This window comes from Metopolophium dirhodum, chromosome 1, assembly GCF_019925205.1.
Source record: "Metopolophium dirhodum isolate CAU chromosome 1, ASM1992520v1, whole genome shotgun sequence".
NCBI classification, from domain to species: Eukaryota; Metazoa; Arthropoda; class Insecta; order Hemiptera; family Aphididae; genus Metopolophium; species Metopolophium dirhodum.
In genome coordinates, this window is record NC_083560.1 from 17,408,500 (window position 1) to 17,435,693 (window position 27,194).

Sequence of the window (27,194 nt, forward strand, 5' to 3'; positions counted from 1 at the left end):
GCCTAGCTGAAAATAGGAGGGCAAGGTGTTTCAACTGTTGCGTATACGATCACGAGGCCAAGGACTGCAAGGGGATAGACCGCAGGAAGTGCTGCAGACGATGTGGCGTAAGTGGCCACTTCGCTAAAGCTTGCGAGGCTGCGCCAACATCTGCAGCTGAGTTCAGGAAAAAACTTGAGAGTGAAGCTCTCGGTTACAAGGAGACACAAACCGCAGTTAAACAAGATGCCTAGATTCATTCAGGCCAACCTCAATAGGGCTAAGGCTGCTCAAGCACTCATCATGCAAACAATATACGAAAAGAAGGCGGATGTTGCCATAATCAGCGAGCCAAATAGGATTCCTGATAACGGTTTCTGGTTTTCCAGTAGCGACATGTCATGCGCTATCTACATTGACCCAGACACACGGGTCGTAAACAACGGCCAAGGCCACGGATTTGTGTGGGTCGACATCCCTGACCTCCGGGTATATAGTTGCTACTATTCACCTAGTCGAAGACACTCGGCAGAGTCGTACATAATGTATCTGAGCCGCGTCAGTGACAGCGTGCGCCAAGGCCCCAAGGAGGTAATACTTGCTGGTGACTTTAATGCGCATTCCCCCTCCTGGGGTTCCCCAAGCACCTGCGCAAAGGGCGAGGCCCTAACTGACATGGTGAGCTCTCTAGGGTTGTATGTCAGGAACCAGGGTGACGCCCCCACCTTCGAACGGGGTGGCAGTTGCTCTCACATTGATGTGACTTTTGCGTCGCAAGCTGTACTAAGGAACATGCACGTGTGGGAAGTCCTAGATACTGATATCGGTAGCGACCACAACTGTATCTTCTTCACCGTACAAGGCAAAGCCAATCATCAGGCTTCCGCTCTCAGTGGATGGTCGTGGAGACGGATGGATGCGAGTAAACTGGAAGCTTTTGCCAAAGCTTACCACGTCCCTTCTGAAGGGATTGTGTTCGACGACCAGGGTCTACAAAATTTTCTTCAGCAAGCATGCGACAGCTGCATGCCTAGGAGGAAAAACGGCCAAACCAACCGCAAACCGGTGCATTGGTGGTCCTCTGAAATTGCGTCTCTCAGAAAACTGAGCCTGCAAGCAAGGCGTAAGTACCAAAAAATACGCAAGCGCCTCGGTCCTGAGCTGTGTGTCGTGGAACATCGAGCTGCTAGGGAGGCGTCTAAAGCTCTTAGACTAGAGATACGCCGTAGCCAGGAAAAGTGCTGGAGGCTCCTGTGCAAGGAAGTGGACAATGATCCGTGGGGACTCCCGTACAGGATTGTCACAAAAAAACTGATTGGGAGAAGATCCATCCCTGGTTTGACGTTGCCGGGAAGGCTGGACGCAATAGTCAATTGACTCTTCCCTCGTTGCCCACCACCCCAGTATACCCCAGTTGACAGTCAAGTGACCGTAGCGGACACGTTTGCCGTTGAAGACCTGAAACAGGCGGGTCTCAACCTACCTCGAGGCAAAGCACCGGGTCCTGACGGCGTACCCGACGAGGTCCTGCGGGTGATCGTCAAGGTACGTCCTGAGCTGCTCCTCCCGACGTTTATTGCCTGTCTTAGGACCGGCCAGTTCCTGGAGAGTTGGAAAACAGCCAAACTAGTCTTACTCCGGAAAGGCAACAAGCCTCTAGAAGAGCCTTCTTCGTACAGGCCACTGTGTCTGCTCAATTCTGTGGGCAAGCTGTACGAAAGGCTAATCAAAGTCAAAATCGAATCCCACCTGTATGCTCAACCGGATGGCCTTTCTAGTCTGCAATTCGGCTTTGTCAAAAGCCGCTCGACTACCCAGGCGGTGAGTCACGTGATGAAGATTGTAGAAAAGGCTGGGACAGGACAGTTGTACAACAGGAGGCTATGCGCCTTAGCATCCCTAGATGTCGCTAACGCGTTTAATTCCGCCCCTTGGGACCACATAGACGCGGCACTAATTGAGAAGAGGGTTCCGGGCTACCTCATAGCTGGCATCAGATCTTATTTCGATGGCAGATCAGTGCAAACAGACGCTGGAACGCGGGAAGTCACGGCGGGCGTTCCCCAAGGATCCGTCATAGGCCCACTGCTGTGGAACATTTTTTATGACAGCTTGCTAAGGATGGAGTACCCAGAAGGGGTACAAGTTGTATGTTTTGCCGACGATGCAGCGATCGTTGCCACCGGGAAAACAACGTGGCTCCTGGAAAGTGCCATGAACAACGCTCTTGATATGGTGGCAGACTGGATGGATGAACATCAACTGACCATCTCCAGCAGCAAATCGGCGGCGGTGATGCTGACCACCAAAAGAGGCTATGTCAAGCCGGTTTTCAAGTACAAGGGCACCAACATTGAGCTCAAGGATAGTATCCGGTACTTAGGGATTGAGCTCAGCTGCGTCCTAGGGTTCAAAAAGCACATCGAGGTGACAAGTGATAAAGTCACGAAAACGGCTTCAGCTTTGGCAAGATTAATGCCGAACGTAGGCGGTCCTATGCCTGTCAAAAGGAAATTACTAACATCAGTGGTGCACTCACAGCTTTTATATGCCGCCCCCATATGGCATAGTGCTCTTCTGTATGAGAGGAACAAGAAGACCTTGGCCTCTCCGCAGCGTAAAATGGCCTTGCGGGTTATTAGTGCCTACTGCACTGTTTCAAATGAGGCTGCCATGGTGGTTTCAGGAATAATCCCCATCCACATTCTGGCAATGGAAAGAGCTTTGATGGAGCGAAGCAAGTCTACTGGTATCCTAAAGGATGTGGCCAGAGCAGACGCAAACGCCCGCTCCATGCTTAAATGGCAGTCAGAGTGGGAGGCTGCTTCAAACGGGCGTTGGACGTTTAGGCTAATACCAAACGTTCAGCAATGGACAGAGCGAAGCTTCGGACAAGTAAGTTTTCACATGACGCAAGCCTTGACCGGGCATGGCTGCTTCAACGCCTACCTCTGCCGCTTCAAGAAGAGAGATGACTCTGTATGCATGTATTGCCAGCATCCAGTTGACGACGTGGAGCACACAGTCTTCCTGTGCGACAGGTGGTGGCGCCAGAGGAGGGAATTGGAAGTCATGCTGGATGGAATGTTCACCCCGGAGGCCATGACTGCAACTATGCTCAGTTCAAGACGGAGATGGGACGCGGTTTCCAAGTTTATTGAGACGGTGCTAACCACAAAAGAAGCGGACGAAAGAGCCATCCAAGCTGAGGCGTGAATCCACTATTATTTAGTTAAGTTTACATTATTTTAGCTCAATGAGCAAAATTGAGGGGATAGAGCCCCTCATGCATGTCTTTTGTTGTTAAGTGTACATTTGTAAGAGTTAGTGAGTGGGGGATTGGCCCACCACAGCTTACCCAATGTGTAAATTCCGTGATTTTGTCAATAAACGATGGTCGGTAGGGGCAAGTAGTGTGTCGCGTAAGCAAACAGTTCGCCCCTACTGATCGGTTCAAACCTCAAAAAAAAAAAAAAGGTTAGGTTAGGTTAGGTTAGGTTAGGTTAGGTTTCAAATGATATTCAAAATTTTTAAATATTTTAATGTTTAAATGATACTAGTAGGTATACAATATTATACATACATAAATCTTGTATACCTACTGAATTCTTACATTAGAATTTAGAACACAGAACATTGTGTTAAAAAAATTCCAATGTTTCACGTTTTTGTGAAATATTTCATACTTCAAACACTAATAATAATAATTATCGTTGATTTAATTTTTTGAAATATTCAGTACAATTTATCAATATATTTTTTTTTTTTTTTTGGTACAGATTAGGTAATAATATTTACAATTAATCATAAGTATCATAGGTATCTACCATTGTTTTAAAATTTTCAGAATACAATAAATAAATAATAATTAAATCCAGCGACGGTACCCAACGTGTTTTCAAAAAAAAAAAAAAACATACGAAACAAAACATAACTCAATACGAGTAAGAATTATTAATAATTTCTTGCAAACACGGAAAGACGAGCGTGGTGTATCCCTAGTAGTCCCGTTATTATAATATTATACATTCACTTCGAAAGAGTTATAATTTTGTTTTTTTTTTTTTTTAACCAAAAACACAATACGGGTTTCTTCGATCGTTTGGATGACGTGCAGTATTATAAGTGTACTAAAAAAATTATCCGCACGACTTACGTGAAGCACGTTCAACGATCTGCAGCAGCTTTTCAATAATATCGTTCGAGTGCGCCGCTGCTACTGCGCCATACATTTTATTATAATAATAAGTTATAAATTATTTATGGGTGCACGTTTGCCGAGAACGAATTAACCTAACCTGCACGGTGTCTCGTCTTTTTTTCCCTCTCATGCACACCCGCGCTCGACTAAAACGGGCCTGTCCAACACTCTGTGAGAGTATAGAGCTTTTTTAGAGCTAAGCAAACCACCCACAACATGAGGGGAACACTCAAGTTGTGACCTACGAGCCGCGCCGCGCAACAACCCTAAGATTGTTGTGGCGGAACTCGTAGGTTTTAACACCATATGGGGTAATGAAACGCCATTTAATAAATAAATGACGAAAAACTGAATTTAGGGCAATAAGAATAATAATAATTTGTATTAAAAACAATAAACATGACAATAATAATGATAAGATGAGGCTCCCGCACACAACACTACAATGGTCGAATAGTTTTGAAATACATTTGGAAAATAATAATTGTTTGGACACATGGCAGTTATAGGAATATAATAATTATGAGGTAAATAATAATTTGGCACACCCGACTAGTGCGTTATAATATAATGTCCCACACAGCAATGATATATTTATACAAAGTTAAATAAATATTTCAAAAAAGTATTCAATATTAAACAAATGTTAAATTTTCATAGATAAAAGATTTTTATATATTATATAATTCCTAATAAATATTGGTTGAACCCTTTGTATAATTATTAATCAAAGTAAAAAAAAAATATTTAATCAATATTAAATAATTAATATTTATAAATTTATATTTATTTATGATTTTGTAATGGTTAATTAATGTACCATCAACGTTAACTTACATTGAATACGAGGAAAACAAATGTTAAATAAATATAAAATAAACAACTGCAATTAATAATAATTAACATTTTATTTTCATTAATTAATATTATACAATCAAAAATTAAGTACACATAATATAAAAATTAAATGAGGAATTAATGTCTAGGTATTGTAAATTATAATATATAAATACTTTTTTAAATAAACCTGCACTGTATATGTGCTCAAAAAGAAAATAAACAGTTAAAAATAAAAGAAATTCCAATCTAAAAAAAAAAAAAAATATTATTCAATATATCATTGTATAAAATATATTATTTATTTTAAACTTTTAAGTTTTAATATATTTAAATCGCTTAATATGTAATCTTATCTTACTCGTAATTGCAACGCAAAATTACACCGGCCGCCGGTACATAGCGGCCAATTAAACCGATAAAATGTCTACGGATATTTTATCTAATATGCACAACCAAAAACTATCTCAACTGTCATCACCACCAAAAATAAACAACACAAAAACCTTTGCCGAAACAACAGCCAACACAACGTTTCCTAAGAAAGATCAAGCCATTATATTAAATACGATAAACGAAATACCACAAATAGAATATGTTAAAGCATTTAGCAAAATAACACCGCCTAAAAACATCATCTTTGCGTCCCGTATTTCGAACAACAGATTTTGTATATATTTTAGAGACAAAATAACTGTTGACGAACTGACACAAAACTATTCGTATATAACCGTTAATGAAAATCAAATACCATTTCGTCGTCTAGTAAACCCTGCCAAGAGATTTATAATTTCTAACGCACACCCGATAATACCTCATGAAGTAATTACCGAACACTTATTACTAGAAAACATCAAGACATTATCTCCAATAACCTTCCTTAAAGCTGGTTTTCAAGATGAGCTCGCTCACATCAGTAGTTTTAGGAGACAGGTATATATTCACCCCGACGACACAGCAAATGTACCCGGATCGATAATAATCAAATATGACAATACAGACTTCAGAATTTTTCTAACGGACGACACTCTTACTTGCTACGCATGTAAACAAAGCGGCCACACATCTAATCACTGCAAAAAAGAACCAAATACCATGACCAACAATATTTATATTACACAAAAACCAACAATAGATGATGCCCCCACCACGTCCTCATATCCCACACATGATGACGACATAACAGAAGTAAATACTATTGCCATACCTAAAAACAGTCAAAACTCAAATATATTAAGCCAAACAACGACCAATACAAATTTACCCAATAAACAAATCAAAAGATCTCTACCAACATCAAGTTGTCCTACATCTCCAACAATTTCTGAACAATCAAACACACAGCCAAACATTGAGAAACCTAATCAGACCAAAAACCTTGAACATAAGTTATTAGAATCAAAAAAAAACAAGAAAACACCTCAAGATCAAATTAAAAAATTAAAAAAAAGCAATTCGCTTGAAAATATTGCTACAAATGATGAGGACCACCTAAAATCTGCACAAGACCTATTTTCCGAAAACGAAGAAATCAATATCTCTTTTTACCAATTCAAATACATAATTGAAAATTTCTCCAATAAATCAATTAACATACATTCTCTCTGTGAAGAAGCAAAAGTTGACATACCTTCAATGTTAAAAACCATCGAAATAGTCAGACCTAAGATAAACGACCGAGCAACAAAAACCAAACTCACCAAATTAGCAAATCTACTATTCCAAGCAACTCCACAAGAGTTATACTCGTAAAGCCCATATACAAATAAATTAATCAAATTCTCAAATTCTAATGAATGTAAATCAAAAAGAAAACAACCTCACACATAACACAAAACTAATACAATGGAACCTTAATGGCTTTCAAAAAAAAATAAATGAATTAAAAATACTAATAGCCGAGCATTCGCCCGATTTCATATGCTTACAAGAAACCAATTTTACTGACCAAACCCACAAAACTTTAAGGAACTATATATGCTACACTAAAAACAGAACTAATGGTTTAAGAGCCAGCGGTGGTGTAGCAATCTATGTCAAGTCATTCTTTCCTAGCAAGCAAATAAAAGTAAAAACCCATCTCGAAGCTATTGCCATTTCTATACATCTCAATGAAATAAATTTAAATGTATGCAACTTGTATTTACCCAACCAAACTAAAATCGAATTTTCCGACATCGAAAACATAATTAAACAACTCCCCAAGCCATTTATGATATTAGGCGACTTTAATGCACATTGTACCATGTGGGGATCAGAAAAAACAGACCATAGAGGCAAGATAATTGAAAAAATACTAGAAAACGAAAACATTGTAATTCTAAATGACACATCCCCCACCCACATTAACCTAGCCAATGGAACCTTATCATCTATCGACCTAACAATGTGCACATCCTCCTTAGCCCAAAGACTCAAGTGGAAAGTGCTGCCTGATATCTATAGCAGTGACCATTTACCTATACTCACAAACTTCATGCACAGGATAGGGGATACTAATACGAATAAAAACCGTAGATGGAATCTAAAAACACCCAACTGGACATTATTCAGTGATATTATAGAGGAAGAAATTACCAAAATACAATATAATGACCAATCCAATATAGAAAACGCAGTCAAAATATTAACTAACATAATCACCTCAGCAGCAGAAATATCAATCGGTAGCTGTATAAACCATAACCAAAAACCCAAAGTTCCTTGGTGGAATGATGAGATTAAAAGAGCTATAATCAATAAAAAGAACGCCTTAAACACGTACAAAAAAAAATAAAACCTTAGAAAATTTCATACAACTCAAAAAACTGCGTGCCCAAGCCAAATTTTTAATAAAAAAAAGCAAAAAAAACTCATGGAAAGAATTCACAACCAGCATAAACTCCAAAACTAACTCATCCAAGATATGGAACAAAATCCATTCATTGAAAGGTATAAACCGAAACCAAGAAATTCATATAACTGACGAACAAGGAACAACATCAGCTCCAGAAGATGTCGCCGAAAAAATCGGCGCTTACTTCCAAGATAATTTTAGCAACAAAATCTACACACAAGAATTTATTAACGGAATAAAAATACCATTCGAAAACTCACAAATAATCTCAATGACAAACCCGAACAATAGCGACCAAATTGTCTTGAACTCCAGTATAACACTCAATGAAATGGAAACTGCACTAAATAAATGCCAGAGCAAAAGCCCTGGCCCAGACAGTATCCCTTATTGTTTTATTATAAACCTCGGCATAACAGCAAAAAAATTTCTATTGAATATATATAACAATATATGGCACACAGGAGTTATACCTAAAGAATGGAAAAAGGGAATAATAATTCCTATTCTTAAACCAGGGAAAAACAAACATTCCACTGAAGGATACAGACCTATCACACTCCTAAACACAATGACAAAAATTATGGAAAAAATTATAAACTTAAGATTAACATGGTTCTTAGAAAAAAACCAAATACTTTCTAAAGAGCAAAGTGGATTTCGCCACACTAGATCAACAATGGACAACTTAATTACAATAAAAACTGAAATAGAAAATGCATTCGAACATAAACAAATACTCGGAATGATCAGTTTGGATATAACAAAGGCTTACGATTCTGTATGGAGACATAGAATACTAGCTCTACTAAGCAAAATCTTAACAAACGGCAATATGTTCATGTATATTACAAACTACCTAAAAGAAAGACAATTTCAGGTCAAAGTATCACATACCCTATCAAAGACGTTCTACCAAGAAAATGGCATCCCACAAGGATCATCACTGGCAGTCACACTCTTTCTCTTGGCCATTAATGATATTGTTGAAACAATCAAAGTTCCTGTAAAAGCTAATTTATTCGCCGATGACTTTAACATTTTTTGCAGAAGCAAAAACCTAAAAACCGTCCAAGAATTACTCCAAATAAGTGCTAACAGCTTATCAGATTGGTCAAAAAAAACTGGCTTCTCATTCTCTAACCTCAAATCCAAAAGTATTATATTTACAAAACAAAAAAAAATAAAAGATCTCAATATAATACTAGACAACTTAGTTATACCTCACCATAATAAAATTAAAATTCTAGGAATAACATTCGATTCCAAACTCAATTGGATACCTCATCTAAAAAATATTCGTGACTCGTTATCTCAAAAACTCAACATAATCAAAATAATTGCCCACACATCATGGGGTGGTGACAGCGCATCTCTTTTAATGATCTATAAAGCGTTAATTCGATCTAAAACAGATTATGGATCAATACTGTTAAAAAATGCCAAAACCAACCACTTAAACATGGTTCAAACTAAACTAAATACTGCTATAAGACTTTCAATAGGGGGATTCAAATCCAGCCCAATTGAGAGTATTAGAAACATTGCTAATGAAATCCCACCTAACCTTAGAAGAGAAAAACTACTGCTATTATATTGTGCCAGAACCAAAAGAAATATCAACAATCCAGCCATCAAAGTAATAAATGCACACATACAGCAAGCCGAAAAAGAAAATATAAAAATAAACAATATTTTAGAAAGAAAACCGTACATTTTTCCCCCTTGGAACACAACATTCAATGTTAACCTTACTTTAACTCAATTCAAAAAAGAAAACACAATGCCATCCATATATAAAAACATGCTCAACAACATATTGCAAGAACACCCAAACAGTGTACACATATACACTGATGCATCCAAAACAAATGACGGTGTTGGTCTCGCTATGATAATAAACAATCAAACAATAGCATACAAACTTCCACCTCAAGCATCAATATTCACAGCAGAAGCGATGGCAATATACAAAGCTGTAAAATATTTCCACACTGAATATTCAAACCACCAAACAAAATGTATAATACTTAGCGACTCACTCAGCAATTTAATTGCCATCACAAATACTCGAAACCAAACAGATATCACTAAGCTAATACAAGAAGAAACTTTTCTTGCAGAAAATAAAAATATATACATCCAGTTTGTATGGATTCCGGGCCACATCGGCATTCCAGGAAATGAAATGGCTGACCAAGAAGCCCATAATGCAATCACCTCCAAATTAACTGCAACCATAAAGTCCATCACATTTGCAGATGCAAAAAACGAAATTAAACTACACACAAACAATAAATGGCATTCCTACTGGCGAAAACTCAACACCAAACTCAATAAAATAAAAAACAATATAAATCTATGGATAAATCTTGAACTCAGTAGAAAAGAAGAAACCATAATAAACCGTCTCCGAATTGGTCACACACACCTAACTCACAGCTATTTGATGACCAAAGACGATCCTCCACTATGCGACGCGTGCAATGTACTTTTAACGGTCAACCACGTCATCACAGAATGTCAAAAATACAACATGTATCGAAATCAATACCACATATCAGAACAAATTTGTCAAGCACTAGGACCAAACCCACAAGACGTTAAAAACTTAATTTTATTCTTAAAAAAAACAGAATTGTATAATTTAATTTAATGTAACCATGTAAATGCTAAAATACTAACAATGTAATCTAAAATTCATGTACTAATGGCCTAGTTGTCGATGTATATTTCAGATCAATAAAAAAAAAAAAAAAAAAAAAAAAAAAAAATCGCTTAAAAAAAAAATATTCCAACTTGGATTAAAAAAAAATTGATACAGCTTTAAATAAAAGAATTAGTATGGATGATAAAAAATATAAAGGTTAGTTTTTTTTTTCAATTTGCCTCTTCAAATTAAATGGAGCTTGAGCAAGTACATACTTAATAATATCTTCCATTTCATTTTGAGTACTGTGTTTAAACTTTTCTTGAGTTTTGATGGCATCTAAAAATTAAATAAGAAAGTTTTAATAATAGGTAAATATAGCATATAAGTAGTATTCATTATACATTATAACTAAACAGAAATTACACATTAGTGTGTTTAACTTATTTTTGGTTAAGAGAAAAGATTATATTTATGTTGAATGAGGATATATAATATATTCTTCCTGATGGCCATTTATATAACATGTTAAAACATATGCATTTATATGTTTACAAATCTGCAAATAGTTTTACTAAAATTTATGTGTGTACATTATTATAGTTATTTATTTTATTGCATGTAAACTATTAGTTATCTTAAATTTTGATTTAATAAGATATATTTTACACATTTTATTTTAGTTATAAAATGAATTATATTTATATAATAAATGAACATTGTTATTATTATATTGTACCTGATAATAAAATATCATATTAATAAATGATTATAGTAGTTATGTAGCCTGAGCATGTATTATCTGCACTATTGACTTACAAATTTTACTAAATTAAGCATCATGGGTACACCCACCCATACATTTTTAAAAACCATTGCTTAAAAATAATCATCTTTTCCCTACACCACTGCCTACTACACAATAAAATCAATAGTTATATTATATAATTATTATGCATCTTACCAAATATTACTGAACAAGTTGCTAAATTTGAAAATTTCTGTTTTCCTTTTTTCCCTGTATAAGAGAAGTCTTTCAGTAACTCATCTTTAAATAACTTAGCCATAAGCCTTTTTACCATCGATTTAACATTTTTTCCACCAATATAAGATAGTTCATTCACCTAAAAATATGTAAATATATTAAAATAATTGTAAAGGCAAAACTCTCAAATTTCAAAACTAAGGAAATAAATGAAAATAAAAACAACTTATCCTTTATACTTTAATAACTGAGTAAACAAATATTAGACAGTAGGTATACATATAAGAAACTTGGCCATGATCTTCCAAGTCCTTAAGAGGATGCTACCCATGCATTTGTTGTCTCCGTCTTACACACATACGAAATACCAAAATTTTGTTCACTAGTTTCAATAGTTTTGATATTAGAGTGAGTTGACCTATTATTAAACTTTTAGGTAAGAACATTCTCTGTACTTAAGCGTTGGCGATTTTTAAATTTTTTCATTTTAAAGCAAAATATGGGTATGTGAAATATCAAAAATTAAAAATGATCATATCTCTCTTGAAAATTAAAATACATATTTAGTAAAAGCCAACGCTTAAGCACAAATAATGTTATTATCTAAAAATTGTATAAAAGGTCAATTCACTCTAATATCAAAACTATAGAAACTAGTGAACACAATTTTGATATGTCGTACGTGTGTAAGACAGAGACAACAAATGCATGGGTAGCATCCTCTAAAATTATACGACAAATATATCCATGATAATCATTTTACTTAGTTGCTTTTTTTAGAAATATTTATAGGTATAAAATAATAGCTAGTATTTTTAATAGTATTATATAATATTATTATGAATACCTAGCGTATTATAATATTATTTAGCACAGAACTTTTACTTGTTTCTTCGATTACTCTAAAATTACTATACTTATTTAGTTACAAAAATTAAATTATAATTAATTAAAACTCAATATTTCAACCATTTTATAAGTAAATCAAAGATAGTTTAGTTTCTTACCAAGTTTATGCGGAATGTACCTTCTCCCAAAATATTATTTTCCAATGTATCAAGATCTGCCATATTATCGATGGGTAACGGACAAGTCATATCATTTAATAATGATGAGGATATCCCATTCATAGAAGAATCTTTTGTTGGCATGCTATTTAAACGTATTTCAATAAAATCAAGTCTTTGAGCCATATCCCTTTGATTGTTTATGATACGTCTTAATTCATGTTTGATAAATGTCAACATATGTAAAGTTTCTTTTTGATAATCTGTGCCTGTATGAAATTTGTAAATATAAATATAAAGTATATTTTTAAATCAAACTGAAGAATTACCTAGTGGTGTACTATTTTTAACAGCTTCTGTAGATATGTCTAATAGTTTAGGTGTTCTGATACATACTTCTGAACTTCTTTCATCTGTTAAAATATAATTGAAATTTAAATAAATAAATAATAACTTTATTGTTAAAAAAAATAATATTTACCAAGATGAACATCAGAAGATTCTAATTGAATTTCAATGATTTCTTCATTACTATTAATTTTATCATAATAGTTTAAATTAAATGTTGGTACTGTAAAAACAAAACATGATTATATATAATACATCTATCCTATTGATATAAATCATTTGTAGCAATTATTAGTGAATAACAAATACATTATGACTTACCATCATTCTTATACTTATCAGTCAAATTTGATGGTATGTCATAAGACAGCTGTTTAACTATCGATGGTCTTTGTTGATTTTTCAGCACTTTAAAAAAAATATTCATATATATTATACGTACAAAATAACATACAATAGATATTTATTTATTTATTATAATACATTACAAGTAAAAACTTACTTTTCAACTTTTTTGGAGAAGGAGACCAACCTGCATATTTTAATGTACGATCAGACTTATTACTTTTATTGAATTTTTCATCATCAGAATCTAAATAAAATAATAATTGTGATACATAAGTGTTATAAATTAAAATATACAGATATATTATTATTTAATTAGGAGAACAAATAAAATTAATAACCTGAATACTCGGGACAATCTGAATATGACTGGTTATTGGTTTTTACTTTTAATTTTCTCTTAGACTTTAATTCACCAATATCTGACAGGTCACTTTGATTACACCCTTTTTCTGCCAAATTATTAGCTTCTCCAAATGATTCTATAGTATAAAAAGGTATCAAATTTTAAAAGTATTTAATAGTTAGGAATTTTGTTATCAAATAATATTTTTTACTGATATTTTTTTTAAGAATTCTTGCTTCATGGTAATCAAATTCAATTTCATTAGGAATAGTTTTAAGTTGTACAAATTTCTTAATCAAAGCTCTGTTTTTTGGCCACGCACAAGTTCCATTCTTTGTGAACCAAAAACTGGGTACAGGTTCTACAGAGTCATCACCATAAAAGTGAACTACTGAATAGGTTGCCATATTCTAATACTATAATAATACAACAATAAATAATGTTTGTTAAACAATAAATATCATAGCATAAATTACAATTTATAAGGATACCTATACATATTATTTAGATATTATCAATTATTCAATATATATAAATATTATATTAAGTATTTTATCAACTCAGAATTTGTAATAATAAAAAGTAAATAAAATATATAATAAGATCAATTTATTTATGGTTATATGTTATAACATACACATAAAATTAATAATTGTATTACAAATAATAATCAAATAACATCAAGAGTATGTAAAATGGGGTATGCTACATTATTATTATCATTATCAATTAATATCATATACTTAGAAAATTCTGTTAACTCTACATCAATTGTTGTGTAATCTTCAGATAATTCATCAACTAATGCTATACCTAACTTTAAGCTATTAATAGGTTTTTTAAAGTAACAACAAATTTTATTAAATTGTTTAACCAAAAATACATTTCTACCATTAATAGAATCTTTACAAATATTTATAACTTTAAAAATACATAATTTTTTATCATAATCAAACCCTATATAACAATCAGAAACAGAATTTATATCTATTTTAATTCTATTTTTAACAATTATTTGGAACTGAGAGGTAGTAAAGTGTTCAAGTAAAGGTCCATTAACATGCTTTTTTTTGTATATTATTTCATTGCATGGATTGTTTAATTTACATTCACTAAAGGTTAAAAATTCTTGATAGCGTTTTATTACTTGCTCTAGTGGTCTCTCATGTTTTCTTACCATTTTTTTCAAAAACTTCATGTAGTTCTCAAATGGAAAACAAGAGCATTCCTCTAAGGAGCCAAATTTCCTATAATCATCTACAATATGGATTAATCCATGGATATTTTGAGATGAAAATTGAGATCCATAAATTTCTTCAAACTTTTCAACAAAATGTATCAACATTTTTTTACTAAAATTTACCAACTTTTCAGTACTATTAGAAGATAATAGAATTCTAAAGGCTACATGTAAACATATAAAATGAATATAACATTCATCCAATAAAATTCCTTTTAGCACTATAGGTCCAGTATAAAGTAAGAACTGTCTAAACTCGGTTGCTTTCCATCTCACTACATCATTTAATCCCCGAGGTTTTCTTGAAAAATCAACAGTTACATATTTTTTATTAAATAAGAGACGATTGGTAACTATATTTGCATATCGGCTTTGTATGCGAACATGTACAGGAGATTTTTTAAATATACCCAACCATAATAAAATCAATTTCTTAACAACACCTAAGCATACTAAATGCATATAATCAATACTGAAATCGTCCACCATATTTATATAAGGTATTTCAGTTAAAATTGATATTGTATTGCCTATATGATGTTCATCATCAATACGGTTTATAAAATCTAAATGAGTTCTATTGCGAAAATTTGTACCTAGAAAACACATGGTATTATTTATACGTTCACCTTCAACGGTGCATCTTGGACAGGAATAATATCCAACATGACCTTTGGTGCATAAAATAAAACTCTTGGCTGGAGTATCACAACAAAATGTATCTACCTTCACATACTTTTTACCATAACCAGTATCCAAACCATTTTCTGCTAAAAGTTTAAGTTCATCAACAAAATTTTTTAAAAATAAATTACTGTTTTGTGGTTTTTCTTTCCCCCAATAAAGACCAATTATGAACACATTAGATTTAAAAGAACTGTACCGAGCATATGCGAGAATTGGCCAAAAGGCGCTTGAGGAACTTTTTGTCAAAGGCAAACCATCAATGCCAACAACCAATTTAATTATATTTTTTTTAATAATTGAAAAATTACAATGAGATTTTAAACCATTTGCAATACCAAAATGGTAATAATATCCTGATTGAACAGTTTGAATTTTGTTAGGTTTATTAGGTGTCTTCAACACCGTTCTAGCATCAACAGGAAAATAACTAAAACATTTATGATTTTTTAAAACCTTTAATAAAGAAGATAGTGCAGATAATGTAATATTATGTTCAATTGTCCAATTAGCAATAAGTTTAAGAATAGAACATTGATCATCATATAAAATATTATTAGCATTTGTTAAACATTCATCATTTGAATCGGAGCTACATGATTCATTTTGTAGATCACCATAATCAGATATGTCTACATTATTGTTATCAAAATTAATACTTGAAAAAGGAAAGGTAGATGTATCAATACTAAGACTGTTAGAAAGGTGATCATCATTACCAATTACGCTGGGAGATGGTCTAGCATGGCTTTCTACAACCAAATTATTACCATTATCTTGGGATGTACTTGATTGTGGGAAAAAGTTTAATTGTTCTTGATTTTCAACAATAAAATCAATAGTTTCCATATCGTTCAAATATCTTCTACGCTTAGTAGATTTACTTTCAGATTTACTAGACATATTTGTCATTAAAATAAAATAAAAGAATGACTATTATTATATGTATAATATATTATAGAAAAGTCCTACTAGTGTAAATAATAGTAGATATGAAAACACTTTACTACCTACCAGCTAACTTCAAACTATTAATAATTTATTGTAAAACAAATAAATTAAACTTATTACTAACTTAAATAAAATTTACATTGAAAATAATATAAAAATAATACTGTGTACCTATATTTTTGTTGGCGTCTGGAAACTTATATAAATATAATAAATGATAAAAGCATAATATGCTAATATACAATTTCTATAATAATTATACTTCAATACCAAGCATTGAATTCATCAGCAACAGTATACTGCAATTTTCTTTAGGGTAACTAATTTATTAAAAAAAAAAAAAAAATTATCTACTTAATATTTAATTGTAAATTTAATTTGTTTATTCTTACCAAAATCCCAATTGATATAAATTAATAATTTATCGTGGCGTCTGAAGCTGTAAATTTATAATTTTTAAGTTGTTAAAAATATAAATTATTGACATAAATGTACTATGTTTATAGGTACATTACAATCGTCAACTTGCGAATATCTCAATTTTTACTTCATCCAATAACCTTTTTAAAAGGAAAAACAAATTTATAGTTAACTGTAAATTGTAATTAAAAATTTGTACGTCCAGAGTATTGTTACCAATAGCAGACTATTCCAACTCCTATCATTAATATTAATTCTGAACATAATATGATTTATATATTATATTATAATCTTATTACACTATCAGCTACTTACACCACCATGGCTAGTACTTAAACATTTTAGGTATATTATATATTTATAAGTTATCAAACAACTTGCTTAAGTAATAGCCAATAGGTATTAATATATTTTATATTTAAATTAATTCAATTTAAGAACACTATATTATATACATTTTGTATTTACATATTTTACAGATTGTAGCAACGGTCAAAATGTGTAGGTAACCAACAAAGTTAATACACAAACAATAAGCTTATAGTGAAAGTAGGGAGTCCAACCACAATAATTAATTTATATAATTTTACATTGTTACATATTAATATACTTAGTAAAACAAATGAATTACTTAATAATATCACCTGCAGTATAATGAAACTGGCCCGTCACTATATATTTATAACATATTACATAGAAATAACAATATACGTAATACAAAATGTAATACCTATTTGTTTATATTAAATAACTTATTATTTTTATGCTTAACTATTCATTCTGATTCTGTCTACATCGTTTTAGTAGGTGATTACAATAATTTATACCTAATATTAATAACAATTAACAATAATGAGCACGATAATAAAAACTTAAGTATACTTACCAAAATGTAGACAAACATGTGTTCGTGAACTGTAAACTGCAGATATTTTTTATATTATGACTTCCATCGTAAAAAACGAACGACACAATAAAACGTACAGTATAATAATTATTAATTATTACAAGTGACGAATACGTATGTTGAATGTTTTATGTTAAAATGTAAAATGCATTTAGACAAGAATACTTGGTTAAATCTGCAATGTAATTGTAATTATTTGACATTTGTATCAGTGTATGTAATATGTATGTCCGATGTCGTATTGTCGATTGTCGTGTGAGTGCGTGACAGACGGCCGACGGCCAACGAACGCCGTGCCCGAACGATAAACATGGGCAGTGCGGAGTACGGTGGACGCAACGGTCGTTTATGGTTTTCCCCGCAAATTACTTATAAATTATAATTCAACAACAACAGATTTCTATATTTATAACTTAAAATAGACAATATTGTTAAGCCGCCGAACCTTTTGCAAACCGTTTGTGACGTCCAAATTTGTACCAAGTTTGCTAGAAGTTGGTCAAAAAAAACCGACGGTAAATGGATTCGTGCGAACGGTTCGCAAATAGTTCGCACTTCGCAAGAGGTTCGGCTCGCTAATGCAGTGTACGCAGCTTAATAATTTACTATATTTTACAACTATTTTAAACAGTATCATCTCCTACAAACTGAATTTTGAATATTGTATTGTAATATTATAATTTGTACGTCTTAATGGCTAATACTTACAAAAATAACAATGAATATTCTGATACCTACATTTAAATAAAACAAATGTAGAACAATCCGCATCCATAGTATAGATTCTAATATTCTATACGCTTTTAACCTGCATTTAGTTAATTGCATTTCTTAATAATAGCGAGTATAATAATTCCTTACCTTTGATACACGTAGTCTGCAACTACTGATACAGAGATCATAAAATAAGTAAAATACCTATAGGTACTGTTTTAAAACCAATTAAATAAAATCACAAGGAACCTGAGGTAGGTCTTACTCTTACATATTTTACAACTATATAAAATACTTAGGTCTTAGGTACTAGAACGTCTAGATCAAGTCTGTATCAAGATATTAAATGTACCAAACTTGAAACTACCAACTCAAAGTTGTTAAGTTAGATAAAGTATCTTAACTCTTTATGACGCAGTTAGTATAGTAATAATTAAATCAATAAATCTATATTAAAATATGGATATTAATAGAAAAAATCAATAATATTCACTGTAATAATGTTTAAACTTTAAATTTCAAACCCAGACAACACAAAACAAATTTTTATACCGAACCAGATTTTTTCTATATTCACCTAATGAACAAATATGCAAATTCATAAAGTCCCAATCCTTGCAGCAGGTTATCAGATTTATATATTTAAATTGTATAAATACAATCAAAAATCGATAGGGTTATTAAAAATTAATAATAAAAATAATGTCTATCAATTAAATTATTGCGACAAAACATTATATTTTGTATTAATCTCTATCGCTGCCATCTATGATTTTATTATAATATTATAATTATATCAATATATTTATATATTTTCATTTGTTCAAAATATAATATAATAAAAATTTTACATAATTTTAAAAATTATAAAACATAATAAAAAGAAAAAGATAGATTTTTCTGTATAATATAAATATATATTTATACAGTTATTATATAGGTACCAGCTACTATACTTTGAGTAGGTAATTATAATAATATATAAAATAGAAATTAATAGTAAGAGTCGATTGTACCTATACGGCTAAACATACGCCTGCAAAGTGCAAACATTCCCTTTTATTATCATAGATAAAAGGTAATATAATTAAAATATATATATATATATACCTATATATAGGCGACTACAATTTATAATTATATACAGGCCCGTATTTAGGGGGGGGCCAGGGTGGGCTGCAATTGCCCCTCTCGTGAAATTTTTTGGGGGCGATAAATTTTAATGGACTTTTTTATTCAGCCCCCCCCCCCGCGCTGCGGGTGGCCTTGTCCCCCCTCCTCATTCTGCCACAAAATGGGGTGGGGTGGATTTTTATAAGTGCCCCGGGCGCCTAAATTCTAAATACAGCCCTGATTATATAACATAGAAATTGAAGCATTTTTAACTTAATATCAATATAATATGTTAATATTTAATTTAAATTAATTTGTAACGATATTTAAACATTAAATAGTAGTTGAAAATAAAAATATTTATTCCAAACAACACAAAACCAACAATTAATTTTAAATATAAATATTGGATAAACGTCTAATTTTAATTTTAAATAGTTATTGAAACACAGTATATTTAATAATTATTAAATTTTAAAACTTATTAAACCTCATATATTAATTGAAAATAAAATATGATTATTTAAATATTTAATAATGATTGATAAATATTTTGGTTACAATCAATAAAAATTAATATATATTCAATATTGTTTCAACTATAAATTTTAAATATTTGAATTTAAATCAAATAAAAATATTTATACAATCGTATTGATTAACAATTGCTGTGTGGGGTGCGTAATAATATCAGCGAAATGCAGGTTGTCCCACGATGGTGATTTTAATAATAATTTAAAAATGATAATAATATGGCCACCGTTGGGTTACCACCTGAGATATCGCGCAGGAAACGAAAATGATAATTAAACGAAACATGTTACAGTCATAAATGAGAATATTACATTGATACGTTACACGGGTCTTGAGATGTGGTCCTTTTGACAGCGGGGCGGCTGGGCTGAGTAGCAGTGTTCGGACTTATCTAGATAAATTTATCTAGATCAATATCTAGATAATTATTTGTTCATCTTTTATCTTATCTCGATAAATAGTTACAAGGTATCTAAACGTTCATCTTAGATAATTTTTTAATCATCTAAATGAATTCATCTAGATACATTTTTTATTGATGAAAATCGCGAAATTGTACAAACGCATTTAAATATTTATACAGATTCTCAAACTAAGTTTATGGCTTATAAAAAAGGTAATTATTTTTATTGATATCATCATTATTATTATTATGTTCCTAGTGCACAACTAAAATATACCTGAATTTAAAACCCATTTAAAAAAAAAATTGTATCTTTTTTTTATCTAGATAAAAAAGTATTTATCTTTATCTTTATCTAGATAAATATGAGTTAAGTTATCTTTTATCTCTATCTAGATACATTAGAGTTGCATTATCTTTATCTTTATCTAGATAAAAAACTACTTATCTAATCCGAACACTGCAGTGAGTAGCCACCAACACACACGTGGTTGGCGTCAACCGTCTTGCTGCCGTAAACGAGAGTTGACCGGACATCTGGCCACCAGTAGGCCCGTGGAGGATCTTAGCCCATCATGTTGTTTGGTACGGCCTCGAGAAAAATAATTATAATACGAAGTTGACGCGAGTCGGAAATGGTTGAGTCGAGAGCCGTGATTGACCGAACGTCGTGTCGGCTCAGAGGTCTCGGTAAGAATATAACGAGACGATGGTCGGTGGTGTCCAGCCACTGGTTGTGGACGTCGTCTTGAGAGAGTGGGACGGGTCAATATCGCATGATTAGGGGTATTGACAATTATTATGTGGGTACAGGTTGCACTGTCGGTACCGCTAGTGGCACGTCTTCCTCGAGCGACGGTGTCATCCGACCGGCAGCTGTCGTGTTCACAACTGAACCATTGTGTAGAGAGGGGGGGGGCAGTAGTGTGTGGAGACCGTTGACTCCAAAAACCGCACACTTTTAATAAAATACAGGACAGAACCGCACACTTTTGGTAGGTTAAAACCGCACAATTTTAAAAATTGTCGTATCCAAAAACCGCACAGTTATGATTTTGACCCCAAAAAGGTCGATAAACAAAAAACGCATATGTATATGTATAATTAATTATTTGTTCTCATTATTCTCACAGTTCATCAAAAAAAATGTCAACTTAAAAATGTATATATTCAATAATTTAAAAAAAATGTAAAACGAAAAATGTATATAGGTATATTCAAAAATTTTAAATATTAATTTAAAAATAATTAAAACTTTCAAAGTTTGATTGGCTGAAACCGACTGCCGACGTTTTTTAAAAACTTTATACGATGTCCGTCACGTAAAAATTCTTCCCAAAATTGAAACAATAGTACATATAGTACATAATGATATCTTATATTTTCACTATTTTCACTAAAAATAGTGTGCGGTTTTAACCCACTATAAATGTACGGTAATTTATTATACAATGACCGATAAGCTGTGCGGTTTTTGGCTATCGACCTTTTTAGGGCTAAAATCAAAAGTGTGCGGTTTTTGGATGCAACCGTGGAGACATAACTTTGTAGACCATATTGTTAATCGAGCGCGCAACAATTATGATAATAATAAGGTGGTTTTGATAATAATAACAACAATGATTTATAATAGCAATAATTGTGCACGAAAAACTTGTGACGTTACAACTCACCGACCTAAGCTTTAAACTTCACAAATAAAAACGTACCTACGCGTAACAGCGCGTATAACACACTTATTTTAAATATTCTACCCGCGATATTCGTCAGCTCGGGACCGAAATCGATTTTTTTGAAAATCCCCCTTTTCGTGCACACCACAGGGACAGTGTTGTCTATAATATTCGAGCTGACAATCGACCACGTGAGCACATTCAATTTCAGATAGTAAATAGCGTTGAACCGATACAATTTACAAACTAGTTATATTGTCATATAGTTATATCTAAATGGCACATTTTCGTTCTTTAAACCGGAGTGTTAAGACCAAAATATTTTATTTTGATTTCATGAAATGTTATGTGAAAAATAAAAATAAATTGTTTATTATGAAAGTATTATTTTATACTATACGAATGTATTGTAATAGACTTTTGCCAGGAGAACATTTCGAAGTTTGGTTTATTGTATCGAATAATTATTAATAAATAACAGCCAATAGGAACCCAATAATTGATAAGTGAGAAATTTAATTTTTCATAATATCATTAAAACATTTCAAGCAGCTTGACATTTTCAATTTTGAAATATTCAAATTGAAAAATTACAAATTGTCTACCTAAAAAAAAATAATAAGTGATGAGTTTTCACGTAGAAATGTGAAAACCCAGAATATGGACTAAATGGTTATATTGGATTATTATAGATTTTGTTATCGGCTTGATTGTATATCTATGTGACTATGTATAATATAAATATAGATTTAATTGTAGATTGTCGATCTACAGACATCCAACAGGTCGATAGCTTATCGGCCATTGCATAATAAATAGCCTGTAGAAACTACGATCGGTACTCGTATTACATCGTTATCGATCAGTTCGAAATTTAAGTTTTATTGTGTTGTGAATTTGTTATTTATAAAAAAAAGCGGGTCAGTGGATATCACTCTGGTGTACAGTAGGTTACAAGTGGGTCAATGTATAATGGATTGTATTGAACTTGAATTCAATGCTATAATATATGGTTGTATAAGAAAAACGATTCTGAGAACCGGAAACGGTTTATCAGTCTGGATATTTTATATTGTTGTTATTTATTATGGCCTGTAAGTTTAATTAATATTATAATTTTATAATTTTTATTCGTTTCTACGGTGGTAAGCAAAGCGTTGCAAATTAAAATCCCATTTTTAGCGGTTTTTCGTAATTTGTCGGTGGTTTTTCTCGCAGCATTAAATAACTATTGAGAAAGTCGAAAAATGACCTTCCTAGTACCATCTTGATCCAATTTGCTAAAATATAAGGTACTATATTTTGAAATCAAAGTACCCCTTCTGGTAGAAATTTTGTATACAGGATAAAAAAAAAAATAAACATTATTGTGAAACCACTAGCTTGCTTGCTCCGCTCAAAATCTAAAATGCCAAAAGTTAAAACAAATCCATTTTTAAAAAAATTATCGTTAGAATTTGGTGAAGAAGTTTTTCGATTTTGTGAAACTTTGTGAACTAAAAGTGTCATGTGAAAATAAATATAATGCACAGCAGTTAAAATGTGCAAGCTGTTGAAAGACACGAAAATGAAAGGTCTGCATTACTTCAACCATTTTTACAACAGTTTAGTAGTAAGTAAGATTTTAATAGTTTTATAAATAATTCATGTTAATTTTTGTACGTGCTTTTTTTTTTGCTTTTTAAAAAATATGCTTCATTTTTGCTTTTTTTAAAACAATTTTGTGCTTTTTTCGTTATTTACTATGCTTTGAAATCCGAGTCCTAGTGATAACCAAAAGTCTTACCGGACATTCGCCGTGTCAACCATATATAATAATAATGGGATGGTACGATGTCATTGTGCATTTATCGAAAAAATATCAAATTATATAAATAGATTATAATAGTATTTACCATATTGTTGTTATTAATATTATTTTATATTCTAAGCGAAGCGATGAATGTACTGATTTTACTACACGTACGTTTGGCCAGCCCCCCCTCTCCCCAAAAAAAGGAAAATCTATAAACAAACTATACAGATATTTAGCACGTAATTCGCACGAATTCGCACGCCTAGTTTGAAAAATCGAACGAGTTCCCTTCTCCTCCAAAAACTAAAAATTAATTTTTATTTAATATAGATTTTTTATTCAATCAAGATTTTTTCCATTGTACTTAGACTATTTTTTTATTAAATACATTTGTCTTTAAGTTCTTTATTAAATACTGTTTTTTTTTATAAAATATGGATTTTTATTTAATATAGATTGTTTATTAAAAACAGATTATTTTTTATTAACTACAGTTTTTCAGGGATTTTAATAGATTTTTTAATTAACTGGGCTTTATTTTAGGTTATAAAATAACATACTATATTGTAATTAAATATTTTTCTAAACTTACCATTATAATCTTGATTGAATAAAACAGTCTAGTTGAATAAAAAATCTATAAAAAAAGCCTGAGTAAAACATATTATAGCTAATAAAAAATAATGTAAGTAGAATATAAAAAATCTTGATAGAAAAAAAAATCTATATTTGATAAGAGAATCTATATTAATAATAAAAACCTTAATAAAAAACTGTATTTAATAAAAATAATTTAAGTAGAATAGAAAAAAATGATATTCAATAAAAAAGCCTAATTATAATATCTATGAAAAAAAACACCGATAGTTGATAAAAAAATATCAATTTTTAATAAATAATCTATATCAAATAAAAACACGCTAATAAAAACTATATTCAATAAAACAATTTGGGAAGGTCAAAATTCGAAATTTCCAGTAATTTTAAAAAGCGCAAGGAAAAACAAAAAAAAAAAATTAAACAAAAACAGGAATTTTTCACAAAATCGATTTTGGTTTTGGGTGTTACTCTAAAACAAATGAATGTAGAAACATGAAATTTTCACTGGTTGTTTATATTTACATTTTCTATACACGATACAATTTTCAAAATATTTTGATGTGTTTGACAGACACTTACAGTCACCAATATTTTTAGTTTTATTTTCTATGAATGTCAATAAAATTTTATTTGTTGGGTAAAAAAGCTTGGAAATTTAATACAAGACTCTCATTATATTGTCACAATGAAATTTGAAAAATATTAAAAATCCATAGTCACAATTTTAATTATATGTATTTAAAGTTCAAATGTTGACAAAACACAATAAAATCATGAAAATGTGCAAATTATTTTGGGTTAGAATTTCATAAAAATTTTTTTTTTAAATTTAAAATTTGAAATTTTAACACAAGATTTCTTATAAGCGACTCCTTGATTAACAAAAAAATCTCTATCGGAAAATTAAATTAAATTTTTATGAGCATCTTAAATTCATATTTTTACAATATTGGATATTCACTCGATTTCTCATGTAACGGTTTTCTTATTTTGTTGTAATTCAAAAACGAATAACTGTAAATATATAAAAATTTGACTGAACGTTTCAATTCTCATTTTCTATAAACCATACAATTTTGAAAATATTTTGACGTGTAAACAGAAAATTTCAAATTTCAATTTTTTAAATTTTTTTTCTATAAATATCAATACAATTATTTTATTTGTCTCGCCAAAAAGCGTGAAACCAATTTCATACACTTTATTTTACCAAGGAACCCAATATTCCGTATTACCCTTATTTGGAATTTGTCGGTCGTGGATTTTCGACGGACAACAAGTCGCTTAATATTAGTGTACCGAATTCACATTTCAATAATACCGAACACAAAAAAAAAAAAACGAGACGTGGAGACCAGACCCGTTCAGAGAGGTTTTCTGACCCGACTCAGAATCTCCATGCAAGTGACCCGTTTTTATTTAAATTTTATTTCAGGATATCGAATCTAAATGCTTTTTGCAAAACCGTACTGGTATAGCTCGACTTATAGTCGTTACACTTGGGTAGGTGTCCAAGTTGGATTTCCTCAAATAACGATACACTTTACACGTCGATAATAGCTACAATATTGGTGCCATCTCGATTTACGACGGCGTTAATAACCGTTTCCTGTGGGGAAAAAAAAGTTAGTTTCGCTAAGACTAGACGAAAAGCCAAACCAAAACACCGTTCGAAAGAAGACGTTTCACCGAATGACCACGGACGATCACTTCAGAAGCATTGATTTGATAACTTAGTGAATAAATTATTAAGCCATAAAAATATATATGCCTATAATGCTACTAGTCGACCGCGAAATTCGACGTGTCAAAACACCATATTTTAGTCAGTAAATATTATAATATCACCTACCTATAATATTTAATGTCACAATATTATTAATTTGGGGTTAGGACGCTTGTGACTTTTTAATTTTTTTCTCTTAGTCGTGTAGTGTGCAGATCCAGTCATAAATTCGTTTTGTTTCACGTAGAATCAGATGCATTACATTTTGTTTTCCATATTTAGTGGTTTTATTAATAAATGCACATTAAAAACCATTTAAATAAATGCACATTTCGAGAAAAAAAATTACGGAAAACTAAAACCAAAAACTAACTTATATGATATTAGATTTTTAAACCCATGGGTAGACATCGCCGGTTTTATAACTAACGCAAACGAAAAAATATGAAAGGTGAATTGTGTAATATGATTAATGAGGTGATCTTTACTACCAACTTATCAGTTATCTTTACTGCCCATACGTTTATAAATAATTTCTACCACCGATAATCACGATTGAGTGTCGGTGATTGTCGGACACAGTGACTTACCATAGTAAGTTTCACGTTTTTGCGAAATATTTCATACTTCAAACACTAGTTGCCAAGCGTAGGTATGCGATATAGACAGCAGTGTTGTCGAATTATTTTAGTTTTAAAACGCGTTTCGATTTCTGCAGTAAAGACGGCCAAAATTTTAAGTCCCATTGCTGAACGAATGCCTTACATACATTTTGTCTTAGTGTTCGGGGAGGATGTATTTTCAACAGATGGTTTAGTGCTGTAGGTATTGTGTAAAGTATGCGGAGTACAGATCGCATCTGAAAAAATTTACCTCATCACAACATATTGCAAGTTCATG

At 31.5% G+C, this 27,194-nt stretch overlaps 1 protein-coding gene across 1 annotated transcript; it reads right to left on the reverse strand.

The window, feature by feature from the left end:
- Positions 1–10,643: 10,643 nt before the first annotated feature.
- LOC132934787 (uncharacterized) lies at positions 10,644–18,113 on the reverse strand. The gene is made up of 12 exons (XM_061001142.1): positions 17,716–18,113; positions 16,802–16,969; positions 16,581–16,729; positions 13,746–13,950; positions 13,530–13,670; positions 13,346–13,435; positions 13,165–13,251; positions 12,977–13,066; positions 12,825–12,908; positions 12,496–12,764; positions 11,468–11,627; positions 10,644–10,842 (listed from the first exon to the last, which is right to left on the reverse strand). Exons 4-12 carry the CDS (start codon positions 13,939–13,941, stop codon positions 10,721–10,723), a joined length of 1,239 nt encoding a protein of 412 aa, XP_060857125.1. The 5' UTR covers positions 13,942–13,950; positions 16,581–16,729; positions 16,802–16,969; positions 17,716–18,113; the 3' UTR covers positions 10,644–10,720.
- Positions 18,114–27,194: the final 9,081 nt, after the last annotated feature.

Bases quoted from the DNA above. Each gene is read 5' to 3' on its own strand.
- LOC132934787 (XM_061001142.1), bottom strand. From the start codon at position 13,941: ATGGCAACCTATTCAGTAGTTCACTTTTATGGTGATGACTCTGTAGAA. The intron at 13,067-13,164 runs GTAAGTCATAAT...TTGTTTTTACAG, and splicing joins TGATAAGTATAAGAATGATG to TACCAACATTTAATTTAAAC. The intron at 12,765-12,824 runs GTAATTCTTCAG...AATTTCATACAG, and splicing joins TAAAAATAGTACACCACTAG to GCACAGATTATCAAAAAGAA.